This window comes from Ictidomys tridecemlineatus, chromosome 9, assembly GCF_052094955.1.
Source record: "Ictidomys tridecemlineatus isolate mIctTri1 chromosome 9, mIctTri1.hap1, whole genome shotgun sequence".
NCBI classification, from domain to species: Eukaryota; Metazoa; Chordata; class Mammalia; order Rodentia; family Sciuridae; genus Ictidomys; species Ictidomys tridecemlineatus.
Genome location: NC_135485.1, coordinates 5819372 through 5832903, shown reverse-complemented (window position 1 = coordinate 5832903; position 13532 = coordinate 5819372). Strand labels below are relative to the sequence as shown.

The window sequence follows — 13532 nt, the reverse complement described above, 5'->3', positions numbered from 1 at the left end:
CAATGGAGCCAAGTGACCATAAACTGACATCTCTGAAACTGTGAGCCAAAATCAATCCACCTCCTCTGAGTTTTTCAGGTATTTTATCACAACACTGGAAAGCAAATACAGTCACTGTCCTGAGGCCCCACCAAGTCCCCTCAGTGGGTCTGAGCCAGATGCTCTAGCTCACAAGGTCTGCAACCTCAGGTTTGACCGCCCCTCACATCACTGACAACCTGGTGACCTAGGCCTTTGCTGATCTTGCCATTTGAAATGACACCTTTTCTACACACCTTTACATATGTGTGCACAGGCTAGGTTGGATTCTGTTTACAAGCCACAACTGACTTGTCCTTCAGCAGACATAACCATTCAAAGTGATATTCCTGCTCCTAGCTTGCACCTTCTCTTACTTTCCTCTCCATCACCAGTTATTGAGTGAGTACCTACTGTGTGCCAGGTACTGGAATTGGGGCTTTACAATATATTTCTATTATCTACAAGTCAGTCTGCAAAACATGTTATTCCCAGTTCATGATATCCATCTTGCAGAGTCATGGAAAATGAACAATTACAACTGAAGGTCTTGTAGCCAGTAAGTGGCAGGGTGTAGCCTACCCCAAACACAAGTGGCATCTAGATCAGTTACTTTATAGGAAACAGAATCAATGTGCTACATGCTTATGACTTATGGCCACATCAGCAGGAAGTCAAAAGCTCCCAAACATTTAACCTAAGCACATCTGCACTGAAAAGTATAAATTATCTTCATGGGGTCATTTAATAGCAGAGTAGCCTTCTCTGATGACCAGCCTTCCATAGCTAACTCAAAGTGCTAACAGCTAGTTACAGAAGCTATTCCAAAGTATGTATTAACACAATGCACACAAAAAAGTTATAAAAATATTTTATTTAACTGGTAGAGGAAAAATTATACATACTTAAAAATGATTAAAAATTCATGTAGAAAAACACTAAAAACCCCCAATAATTTATACAATGATAAAATCCATAGTGATGGGAAAACACAAAATACTTCCATCTGTTCCTGCCACCCAATAAAATTATTAAAAAAATGAATTATATGGTAATTTCTAGAGTTGGCTTAAAGGCACATGACAAGATAATTCTAGTCACTTGATACAATGAACTGCTGTCCCTTAAATGCAGGAGAGTTTATTTAAAATACTGGGAACATATTAAAGAAATTACTTTTGCCAAAGAGTCAAACAGATTAACATTGCAAAATAGTTATTTTTCAATAACACAGATTTGTGAAAAATCCAGTCACAACTAGAATTGGATAATATGCAAGTGGAAAGGTGATTTATTCTGATTTTAACAACAGATCTACCAAGTTACAGCTTTTCCCAGCAGCCCACCTGTTTGGCAGGAACGAGGACACACTGCAGCCTTCCCATCATCCGCCGGCAAGGCTTCCAACAAGCTGGACATTTAACTATTCACTTCAAATTTCCATGTCCTTAAATCTGAAAGAAAACCAGCATTTAGTCCCAATAAAACAACTAAGTTCATGAATTTAACATTAGAAGTGCAATTCAAATCTATATGCCTGCAACAGTCCTGGGTCTCCATGGCCAATCACAAACCACATCAGTAGGAAGTCAAAAGTTCCCCAGCATCTGGAGAACTCAAAATCAAACAGCCACTGAAGACCTGCAGGCTGCAGAGGGTGGGAGTTGGGTCAGAGGAAAGGATGCACTGTGGTGTGAGAATGACTCAGAAGCCTTGAGTTGCTTGAGGTAAGGCCTATGACCGGTCCCTCCCTCAATGAGGCACCCACTGGTCCCTTGACACAGTACATCTGGGAGACACTATTTACCTCACTAGTCAAGTGGCACTAGCAATATTTTCAGACTTGCAACAAGGAGATTAATCCATTTCTTCTTTATAAAATTTCTTCAATATAAAATGGTGTGACATGTGAACTAATTTATTTTGGAAGATGCAAATACTATCCTTATGAAGACTTCGAAAAGCAGGTGCCTTCTCTAAAAGCCATCACTTGGCCTAAATTTTACAAAAGAAAAGAGGACTCGGTCCCTTTCATCTCAGAGAACAGTGGGGAAAAACTCCGGCACACACATGACTGGAGTCACTCTCAAGTAGTCTACTACAGCAGAGTCCACTGAAAAGTGTCTTGAGAGACATGTTCACAAGTTCATGATTAAAAACAAGATATTCCAGCTAGCTTACCTTTGAAGTCATCCAAGTAGTGAGATGAACATTACAACCCCCATGAACTGGGTAAATAATAAAAATGGAGTGAAAAATGACCATACATTCCATAAAGCAATGTTGAAGCTGAAAGGGATCAAAAAATAAAGAGTTAAAAACCATAATTATCATCTATACAAACATCTGTTACCCAAGAAGTGGGAGTTAAAGAGCTCAGCCTGAGGGCACTCATCCAGCCAGCAACTTTCCACACTCTTCACATCCACTAATGGGCCAGGGCTGGAAAGGGAAACCCTACACACGCTTACAGAGCAGCATGAGGCCTTGGAGAAGTACTCAGACCTAGAATCTAAAGGCCTCCAGTGGCAGCTGGCACAGCCCCTCAGAGACTTAACGTCCCTTAAGGCTGGTGTCTGCAAGAGACCATGAATTAAACTGGCTGTGGCCTGCTTTATGATCTCACACACTACCAAACGATTAGAGTAAAAAAGACAAAAGTACTTTCTCTTAAAAGCAGAATGAAAAAAGTAACCATTTATAAGAGGCTATCAAATCTTCATTGAGAAAAACACTATTCCTGTCACCAAAGAAAAAATGAAACATTTTCTAAGTGTAACTGAATTTATAAGAGCAAAAGCTAATAAGGAAAACTATATACAAATCAATGAGTTTTTCAGAGTTACTGGTTTTATTATTAAATATTTTGATAATTATGAATTTTAAATAACCATACTCCCACTGGCCTAAAAAGTAATTTAACATTTTTTTAGGATGCTCTTAGCTATAAGATAAAAAGTAAAATAACACCCTGGAATGCCCACATAACCTAAGGGTTAATAACTGCCACACCACAAAGTCAAAGAGTCTTAAACTGCAACTGAAATCAAGCCATAGAAATAAGACTTAAACTGAATATGTACAAAGGTGTTTGACTTTTCCAAAATCAGAATTCAATTAATATAGAGAGGAAAACTGAAGAACTCTAAAACACACATGAAGAGCAGTTTTCTCCCTGACTGGCAGGATTATGGAATATATTTCATTATGGTTTCCTGTAATTTCTGGATTTTTCTTCAGTGGTCAAATAATCCTTTTTAAAACAGGGGGGGGAAAAACCTGCTTTTCACTGAGTACCTATTAACTGATAAAGAAGGATATTCTCTGTGGAGTTGAAAATAAAAATAACTAAGTGCAACAGTAGTGACCACTAAGGACAGGCTTTTTGACAATATTGTGGAAACCACATAATCAGGTAAAACAATTCAATGTACCTATGTGTATCACTATGGAAGAAATCCAAACTGTATGGTGCCTGCTAGTAGGGGAAAAAGTTTAGTTGTTCCTCAGTTATCTGTAGAGAATTTGTTGAAGACCTCCAGGTACTCAAGTCCTTTGTATTAAATCGTATAGTATTCACATACAATCAAACACAACCTCTCATATACCTTAGATCATATCTCAGAATATCTAACATGATGTAAATGATATATACATAGTTATTATACTTTTGTTTAGGGAATAATGACAAGAACTCTGTACATATTCAGTAGACAACACTGTTTTCCAGTTTGAAGTAGGTTGAAGATGTAGATTCAGAACCTACAGAACAGAGGGTGATTGTACATCACTTTGGACAACAGTTTGGCACTTTATTCACTAAAGTTGGAAGAATATATACCCTATGGCCCAACAATTCCACCTGTGTGTGTGTGTACACATATATATAACATATGCACATGTGCCCCAAGAAAAACAGACAAGAACGTTGTTCACAGCATCCTTCATAATCACCACAAATTGGAAACAATCCCAACGCTGTCAACATGGAATATCAACTAGGATTTGATTATACAATGGAACATTGCACAGCAATAAAAATTAACTACTGTTATCAGTGACAGTAAGTATGAACTATATATATATATATATATATATATATATATATATATATATATATATATAGTGCTGCACATATGTAGTAAAATGTAAAAAAGTATATACTATACGAATTCATTTATATAAATTTTAAAAACTTGAGTATTTAAGCCAGACATTGTAGTATACACCTGTAATCCCAGTTACTTGAGATTAAAGGAGGAAGGTTGTAAGTTCAAGGTCAGTCTCGGCAACTTATCAAGACCGTTTTAAAATTTCTTAAAAGAGCTAGAGATGTGACTCAGTGGCTGAGCGCTTGTATAGCATGTGCAAAGCCCTGGGTTCAATCCCCTGCATCTGCAAAGGTGTGCAAAAATAAGTGATCGCCATGAAGGCGGGGAGAGCGCTCATCTGTGGCAGAAGATGCAGTGACTGGGAAGGGCAGGAAGCAGTGGCCAGGATGTGGGCTGGGTTCTCTTTCTTCATCTGGGTGTGGCTGACAGCAGTGCTGTTGTGTGATTAATTTGTTCAGCTGTATGTCTGTTTTTTCTACTTTTTTAATGTATTGTACATCACAATGAATAAGATTTAAAAAACAAAATGGAGAATGTGTACATAACGTCACCATTTCTGTTTGAAATAACTAGGTACATAAAGAAGGAAAGGGATGCTAAAGACAAGGGAGCCTGAAGCACAGGAATGACCGAGGGACTATTTTCTATTAAACTCTGGTTCTTCTTTTCAGTTTTGGATCACACACATCATTATCCAATCAAAAGAAACTGTTTTTCACTTATATTCATCATTTCAAAGTTAACTTACCAAATTCCTGCTGCAATAAAACTCACAGTTGTAACAGGTATCAACGATGGATACTTGACATCATACTCTTCAATTCCACGGTACCACTCCAGGTAGACTATGCAGTAAAATGCAATTGACAAGCTGACAAGCAACAAGGTCCCACCAGAGAGAAACCAGCTGGAGGAAAAAAACAAGGCAAGGGCTGCCGACACTCAGCCAATCAGCAGGTGTCTTAACAGCTTCGCTAATAGTCTAAACGTCAGTTTCCAGAACATCAACCAGAGAAGGGTGCAGAGAGGTCTTCCATTCCACAATCTCAGCATTTGAACATCTCAAGCCACTGGGAGACAGGGTGAGAAATGAGACACATGACTCATGGAAGGGTTAAAGAGTGAAGCTTCACACATATGCATTCATATGTATGAGGTAGAGGGATCATAATTTGAGGCCACCCTGGGCAATTTAGCAAGACCATCTCCTCAAAATAAAAAAAAAGGGCTGGGGATGTAGCTCAGTGGTAGAACACCCTGGGTTCAATCACCAGTACTAGGGAAATAAAGGCTTTCTGCAATGAATGGTTTGGGCATGATTTGAGTGTGTCCCCAAAGGGTCATGTGCTAGAATCTTGGTCACTCTCTTAGGAGGTGGCTGAGTCATGACTGCCCAGGGATTAATGATTTTCTTGCAAAAGTAAGTTCTTGCCCTCAGGACAAGACAGGTCATCTCCAGAGTGTGTTGCTCTAAAGCCTGGCACCTCTTATTGGTTCATCTCTTACACTCAATCTTTTGCAGACACCCACTTCCCCTTCAACTTCTCCAACATGCTGTGACATAGTCATGGGGTGCGATGCTACTTGGAGTCTCCAGCACCCAGAATTGTCAGCCAAATAAACTTCTTTCTGTATACATCACGCAGCCTCAGGTATTTTGTTATAGCCACACAAAACAGACTAAGACACCTATCTCAGAATAACTTCTATTCTCTCCCAAGGGAGTGTAGTTTTGCTTCCTGTCAATTCCACCTAAGACCTGACAGCCTGTGTGAGGCAGCCTTGACAGCCCTTCCTTCCAGAACCTGGTCATAAGAGGAGGCCAGATTTAGAGAAAGAAATCCCTTTTTCAACCTCCCAGTTCAATCCAAACCCCCACTATGCTTTGCCTGTGTATGTGGAAGACTGGCAAGCCATGTTGACAAGGGAGAGCAGACAGCTACAGCGGTTCAAGTACAAAGGCACTGGGTAGGCTCCCGCAATGGCAAGCTTCCAGGCTCCATCAAGGCCTTTCATGATGGCCCATTTCTGGGATTCAGAATCTGCACTGGCAGTCCAGTGCAGGGGTTCTGAGTACACTTTGAAATCTGCCTGTCTGGGTTTGAATCAGATCCAGCATGACGAGCGTGTGACTCAGGCCAAAACTACTATCCTCAGTGAGCTGCAGGCATACAGACCACACTTAACTCATAAAACAGCCGAGAGTTAAAGACAGACTCCTTGCACACCTAACCCCCAGTGGTGATTATTATCATTCCACTCTTCTTTTCTGTGAGAAAAACATTTCCATGTTCCCTTTCAGGGTCCTTGAAGACGTCTCTCCTGCTGGAGTGTACATCTCAAAGGGTGATACCACCACAGTGAAGAAATCTGACCTGACTATATAACGAAGCAGAGCTACACATACAGCACATAAATAACTATCACTTTATCTGTGTACTGAAACTCCACAGGGTAGGGGTACAATCAGGAAAAAATATCTTGAAAAGTCTCCACATGGGGCAACGACACAAGAAGGGCTAGGGAGCTCCAGGCTTGGTGGTCATCTCCCTGCTTCCTCGGAGTCCTTTATCTGTTTCACAGCCACTCCTTGAGTGGCTGCTCTCTCCAGATATGGCTAAAAAAAACAAGGAGATTTTTAAAACTTCCTAAACAAAATCTAATACTGCAAGCCAGTGGTCCTAATTCTGGGCTGTACATCAGTTACCTCTGCATTCTAAAAGAAATGGTATTGTTCCCAGTTTCCAAAATTCTGAGTCTGAGTAAAGTCCAGAATATCTGGGATTTTAGTTTTAGTGAGGTTTTCTTCTAACTCCACAGCTGATTTTGACAAACACAAGCACGGTTGAAAAAAAAAAAAAAACAACAATCCAATTTCCAAAGCATTGTGATAATTTGTTTGGTTTGATATCCCATCTCTCTCAAGTTTGAACATACAATCTTCCAGCCCTATGCAAACCCAAAGAATCCTAACACCTCCATCTGAACTAAGGCTGGAGCAGGGGGAAAAGAGGTCAGCTCAGGTGCCAAGGAACCCGCCGTTGAAGAAAAGCAGAACTCCACTGTACTGCCCCAGGTTCGCCTTTCATTCCATGGCTGCTTGACTCCCCACCCAAATCCCTACCAAGACCCAATGCTATGCAAAATCCTCAGCCTCCAAGTGTGCATTTATGTCTCTTTCCCCTAAGACGATGGGAACCTGAAGTCTGATGGGACGGTGAGGACAGGTGGATGACCTCAACTTCCCTCCATCCCCCACAGCCCTGATGCCCACATCCATGTCCTGACTCTGCCACATAATAGCTGTGGTCCAGGATACTCTACTAATGGCTGCAGTTGCACCCAAATATTTTATGGGTATTGTCATTTCTCACCCTGCGGTTTCCTTTTTTTTTTAATATTTGTTTTTTAGTTGTCATTTTATTTATTTACTTTTATGTGGTGCTGAGGATTAAACCCAGGGCCTCACACGTACTAGGCACGCACTCTACCACTAAGTCACATCCCAGCTCATCACCCTGCCATCTCTTTAGAGAACTGAGAACACCTAATCTAAGAATGCAAACAAAGAAGTTCTCCCATGTCTCCTCAATCCTCAAAAAGTCTGCCTCCTGAGGTCGGGCCAGCTAGGCCCCTCCTAGGCATCCTGTGTATCCTGTGCATACTTACAAAACACGCACACAGGCCTGTTCATCTGTCCACTGCTGCCTGGAATGGGTGGCTGGAGAGCCAGAAGTGTAGTTCATCACTGGCACCCACACCCAAATGCACCTCTGGCTTCTCTCAAGTGTCTGCTGAGTGAAGGAGCAGCTGCTACTGGTGGCGTTTGAAGTACCCATCCCTATATTCCCAGCCTAAGTTGTAAACCAACCGAGAGGAAGGACTCAAGTTGAAGAAGATCAAAATGTCATCTTTACTACTGATGAAGCTGCAGTAAGGACACTTTGGTAAGCAGTGACAAAGCCTTTCCTGATAATGAAACAGTGACAGACATTCTTAGCCACAGTGGAAACTTAGGAACCTCTTCCTGCACTGCTGCCTCCATAAAACCATAGCCCAGAAAAGAAGACCAAAGCCTGTGCTTCTGGAGCAGCCAACTCCCAAAAGGAGGAAAGTGCTTTACTACATTCATCCACTCTTTATTTCAAACCCAAATGGGCAAGTCATACACTGCACAGGAAGGAGTAGGTGGAATGAAAGGGCAGGAAGATGGTAGTATTTAGGGAAAGTTTCTACTCATGGAAATATGGAGAGAGAGAAGCAAGGTCTCACCTCCTAAGAGTTTAGAGTCCCCTGTGCCTACCTCCCCCTCACTACTTGCTCCCTCTCTCCCTTCCTCCTCCTCCAGCTGTCACTGGTCCTCTTAAGGAGACCTCATCCTACCATGACTGCTTCTTTCCAGCCCTTTAGTACTTCCAAACAACTGATCTTCACCTCCTAAGCAAGCCAGCCCTCCAATGCCAGCTCTGATGCTTAGCAGCACCATCCCCTGCCTGTCATCTGGGGGCCTCTACGTCATTCCCCAGTGTTCAGAAGGACCCCGGGACGTGATTTCACAACCTTCCACTCCATGTCAATTCCTGAGATTACACTAAGGAATCTAGTTCCTGGCCTGGCCACAAAACTCCTGACTTCTCCCACTGGTGACCTCTGCCACAGCTAACCCCATCACACCCTCCACTTAACTACTCCCTGACACACCCTGAGATGGGTTTCCGCTCATTCCTTCCAGTTCTCCTGCACTTTGCACTCACAAAGACAGACCTTCTTTCTACCTCCTTTCTTCTCCAAATGGGTTTAAAGCCTTAAATTCACACTACCTTCCTCATCTTACAACACATCAGAGCTGAGAAGGCACACTGAAATCGTTTCCAGTTTTCATCCACTCTGCTGTGCATCCCCGGAGCAACTACCCTCTTATTTTGTTTTTTCTTTTTCTTTTCTTTTAATATTTATTTTTTACTTGGCACAATATCTTTATTTATTTATTTTTATGTGGTCCTGAGGATGGAACCCAGGGCCTCACATGTGCTAGGTGAGTTCTCTACCACTGAGCCATAACCCCAGCCCCCTTATTTTGTTTTTTCTCTGACATAAAACCAACAAATTTAAAATTTGGGGGCGGGGGGCTGAGGGGTACTGGGAATTGAACTCATAGGCACTCTACCGCTGAGCTACATCCTCAGCCTTTTTTTTTTTTTTTTAACTTTGAGACAGCATCTCACTAAGTTGCCAAGGCTGGTCTTGAACCTGCAATCCTCATGTCTCAACCTCCCGAGTAGCTGGGATTTAAAGTGCAGCTGACCCAGCTGACAAATTTAAATTATATATATTCAAAGTATACAACACAATTTAATGTGTTTATATGTATGAAATGATTACTACAATCAAGTTAGTTGACACACCATCACCTCACAGTTACCAGGGTGTATACGCAGGTGCTAGATATACTTAAGATCTACTCTCTCAGCAAATTTTAATTATAAAACACACTATGATTAACCACGGTCACTATGCTGTGCTAAATCCCCTGACTTAACCTGTTCACTTTATAACAGAAAATTTGTACCCTTTGACCAACATCTCTTATTCTTCTTTGTATCATTAGCACTTCCAACATGATGCTCCACAGAGACTAGGAGCTTATTAAATGTATGAATTCAACTGCCAAAATGAAACAGGAAAATTTAGAAAATTGTTATGGTTGAGATTATGAGGTATCCCCCAATGACACAATGCAAGAATTTTCAGAGGTGAAATGATCATAGATTATGAGAGCTGGAACCTAATCAGTAGATTAACTCACTAATGTGGATTAACTGGGCAGTAACTGTAGGAAGGTAGAGAGTAGCTGGAGGGTCACTGGGAGCTGAACTCAGTCTCTACTTCCTGGCTGCCCTGAGCTGACAGCTTTCCTCTGCCACAACCTTCCACCATGATGTTCTGCATCACCTCAGCCCAGAACTAAGGAGTCAGTCAACCATGGACTGAACCTTTGAAACCAAAAAAACCTTTTTTCCTTCTTTAAGTTGTTCTTCCCAGGTCTTTTAGTCACAGGGATAAAAAGCTGACTAAGACAGATGTTTAACTTGTGAAGTGTTAAAAAGTTTTCTTACCTACTAGTGTGAAAGTTTTCTTTAAGGGTTTTAAAGAAATCAACATAATAGGTCACAACAATGGATGCCAAAATCCAGAATCCAGAATGAATATTAAGTCTTGGAAGAGGTTTCTCCTTTTTCTCAACAGTTGCAGAAGATCCTGCAAATAAGGGAGATTCCAATTTAAGTTACTATAGTTTTTTTTTTTTTTTGAGTTGCAGTTGGACACAATATCTTTATTTATTTATTTTTATGTGGTGCTGAGGATCGAACCCAGCGCAGCACACATGCTAGGCGAGCGCTCTACCACTGAGTCACAGCTCCACCCCATAAGTACTACAGTTTTTATGAGGAAAAAGGTGACTATTGTAAACCAAATAAATCATTTCCTAGAGCCTTCTACTAACCATAATCAGTCCAATTACAGCACTGAATCCTTCTGTAAAATCAAGATATATTTGTGTTTGCAAAAATAATTAATAGGTCATTATGTGTTCAAAATAGCCAGTTATTTTGTATAAATGAATTTTAAAATCAAATTAACACTCTCATAGATATAACAATGCCACCCAGAAGCATAGGAATTTTAACACTGTGTTCCCATTTCCTCTAGAAAAGTTATCAGCCCCATTAATTAGGAAAAATGCCAACTGTAAATGTCACGTACAAAATGGACTTCTGATTTTTCAAGACAACTGTTTATAAGGAAAAGTGTTGCATTTTAAACCACCACCACCTTTTGAGGCAGCTCAACCATGAAAAAGATTACACCAGAGCTCTAGACCCAGCACATCACTGTCCCAACAGGTGAAAGACAGCGACTTCTCCCATCTTGGAACCAAACCCAAGGGTGACTCTAACACCAAGCTCTCCTGACATCAAGTTCTCGTGAGGCCGCTGTGGGTGAGGCTGCGGGCAGTCCTGGGCAGGGGGACTGGTCATGAATACAGACCCTCAAAACTCTTAAGTCATGCCTGGGCACGATGGGGGTCTGCGCTCGTTTCCAAAAGCTAACGAGCAGGCAGCTCTACAATACAGAGGACGACCAGGTCCACATCACCCCGGCCTCCCACCCTCACCCCCGGCCTGGCCACACCACCACCACGCACTCCTCCTACTGCACTCCTCCGCGTCCTCACAGGCGCCACAGGTGGCCCGTTCTGTACCAACTGGTGGCACACCGGCGCTTCCCCTGACATGTCATCCACCGGGTACTGATGCTATGGCCACGGGCCACCGAGGACATTCCCTCCGCCGCCTGCGACCAGCAGCCACGAGGTGAACCGCTAGCACACGCGGCCCTGGGGACCGGACCAGGACGATTCCCTGGGGAATTCCTAGCACTAAGACGGAACCTGAAGGTGGTTTTAATTTTAATGGTATTTCCGGAAAGGGTTCTAGGGCATCCTGCCGCGCTGTGAGGGGAGGAGGCGCGGGGACCACCGGATGCCGCGGAGCGTCCACAACTCTAACTCCGCGAGCACGAGTGAGGTGGGGGCGCGGAGCTCACCCCCCGCCGCGTCGCCTTCGCAGTCCAGCCGGGTCTCGGCGTCCCGCGGTACCAGGTAACGCCGCCGCAGCTGCTCGCGGGCCTGCGCGACGTCCATGTTGGCGGCCGAACGCGGCGGAAGTGACGTCGAAGCACTTCCGGCGATCACGGCGGTGGCGAGGTTTCCCGAAGTCGGGCGTGGAGGCTGTGCTGTTGCAGTTTTTGCTGGTTGGAGGCTAAGGGGAAGTTGGCGTTCTCGCGTCTGCGCTCAAATCCGCCGGCGTGGTTTGAATTTTAAATCAGTACTGCTCTTTTCTGGTGTCTAAACGACTAGTTTCCCGGGGTTGCGTGGATCAACGGAAACCCCGAAGGACCAAGCTTATCGCTGCTGCGGGTACGCGAGGCAGGTGTGGCACCCTCCCTGACCCGCCAGTGCCCAGACTCTCAATGTCCCCCCCACCGCGCCCCCAACACACACTCACTCTCACTCCCACTCCCTCCCCCTCTCCCTCCCTCCCTCTCTCTCTCTCTCTCTCCTCCCCCTCTCTCCTCTCTCCCTCCCTCCTACCCCCCTCTGTCTTTCTCCCCTTTCCTCTCCTCCTCTCCAGGAATCTCCCTGCTGGACCTGAGAGGGTTGAGGGCAGCCCCAGGAGAAGGAAAGGACCCTGGACTGCACGCTGAGAAGTCAGAAAGCGGCTGTCCCCCAGCCAGGGGCCTGCGAAAGCAGGGTGCAGACTGAACCTTCAGCCCCATGACAAAGTTGTTCTAACGAAGAACAGCTCCTCAAAGTTGTTTTTCAGAAGTCATGTTCCTCAAGCTACCCTAAGGAGCATGGGTCAGTGACCAAGAGGCTAGCTTTACTTCGTTTCAATATTAGAATCTCCACCCGGAAGAACTAAAGCCTCATTTGCATAACATGGAAAGTGCTGCTAGATGCCTGCCCAGGATCTTCCTGCAGGTGCAGGCCAGGGTGCCTCTGCCCCTCATGGGCTCGAATTCCCTGCCCAAACAAACTGCACCCAGCTGGCCTGGCCTTTGGGCGATTCTCCTTATTTGCTGCAAATAAGTTTTCCTCTGTGTGACAGCCATGTTTGGTGTTCTGTTCCAATTTGATTCCCACTAAGAGGTGGACCCATTGAATCTGGTGACATTCTGACCAGTTCAATGACCTTGGGCAAGCAGTGAGCATCTCGGCCTGTTTCCTCTTCTGCTCCATGGGGATTACACCTGCCTGTGGAATCATTGTGGGGTTTGGAGCACCAGTCTTTGGTGCCTCTTAGCTCCCTTCTGTCTGCTTGGGAAAAAATTTTCCATCCTTACTGTGGAATTAAATAATTTTTCCCAGAAAACTGCCCTTTCCCACCACTCAACACCCATAAACCATGTTGCTAGTTCACAACTTTTTCTTAACCAATAATCCTGTTAATTATTCTTCCACCCTTTTCCTCTGAGTTGTATGCTGAGAATTTTTATGCTTAACCATTGAAACTTTTACTGAGCACCTGCCTGCAAAGTAAAATTTGAATTAGTGGGCATTCTTTAATGTCTTCTGTATGTTGTATTTCTAAAAAGAAAAGGAGTTTCTATCAATTTATTTTTGTTATTTCTTCAGTCTTTCCTTACTCTTTGGAGCAAGGATTTAATAGCTCGGAAGATCATACAGCTTTTCTAAACAGTACCTCTTTTTTTTTTTTCCTCTCTTTAAATTCCAAACTCCTAAAGAACTAGATTCATCTCTTCTTTGCCTTTCCTTCTTTCTTTCTCTTGTTCAAGGTTAGAAGTCTTGTTAACAGGAAATAAATTCTTTCCATCAAA

General features: G+C 43.3%; 1 protein-coding gene and 1 long non-coding RNA gene across 2 annotated transcripts; one reads left to right on the top strand and one right to left on the bottom strand.

Annotated features, from left to right (window-relative positions):
- Window positions 1-1286: 1286 nt before the first annotated feature.
- Tmem128 (transmembrane protein 128) lies at window positions 1287-11867 on the bottom strand. Its single transcript, XM_005318969.5, has 5 exons — window positions 11739-11867; window positions 10247-10388; window positions 4879-5037; window positions 2200-2307; window positions 1287-1472 (listed from the first exon to the last, which is right to left on the bottom strand). Exons 1-4 carry the CDS (start codon window positions 11833-11835, stop codon window positions 2208-2210), a joined length of 498 nt encoding a protein of 165 aa, XP_005319026.2. The 5' UTR covers window positions 11836-11867; the 3' UTR covers window positions 1287-1472; window positions 2200-2207.
- A 117-nt stretch (window positions 11868-11984) lies between these two features.
- On the top strand, window positions 11985-13532 carry LOC120892417 (uncharacterized). Its single transcript, XR_005737099.2, has 2 exons — window positions 11985-12124; window positions 12326-13532. It is a non-coding gene; the product is annotated as an uncharacterized LOC120892417 (long non-coding RNA).

Bases quoted from the DNA above. Each gene is read 5' to 3' on its own strand.
- Tmem128 (XM_005318969.5), bottom strand. From the start codon at position 11,835: ATGGACGTCGCGCAGGCCCGCGAGCAGCTGCGGCGGCGTTACCTGGTA. The intron at 10,389-11,738 runs GTGAGCTCCGCG...CCTTATTTGCAG, and splicing joins CGAAGGCGACGCGGCGGGGG to GATCTTCTGCAACTGTTGAG. The intron at 5,038-10,246 runs GTAAGAAAACTT...TTTTTCCTCCAG, and splicing joins GAAAACTTTCACACTAGTAG to CTGGTTTCTCTCTGGTGGGA.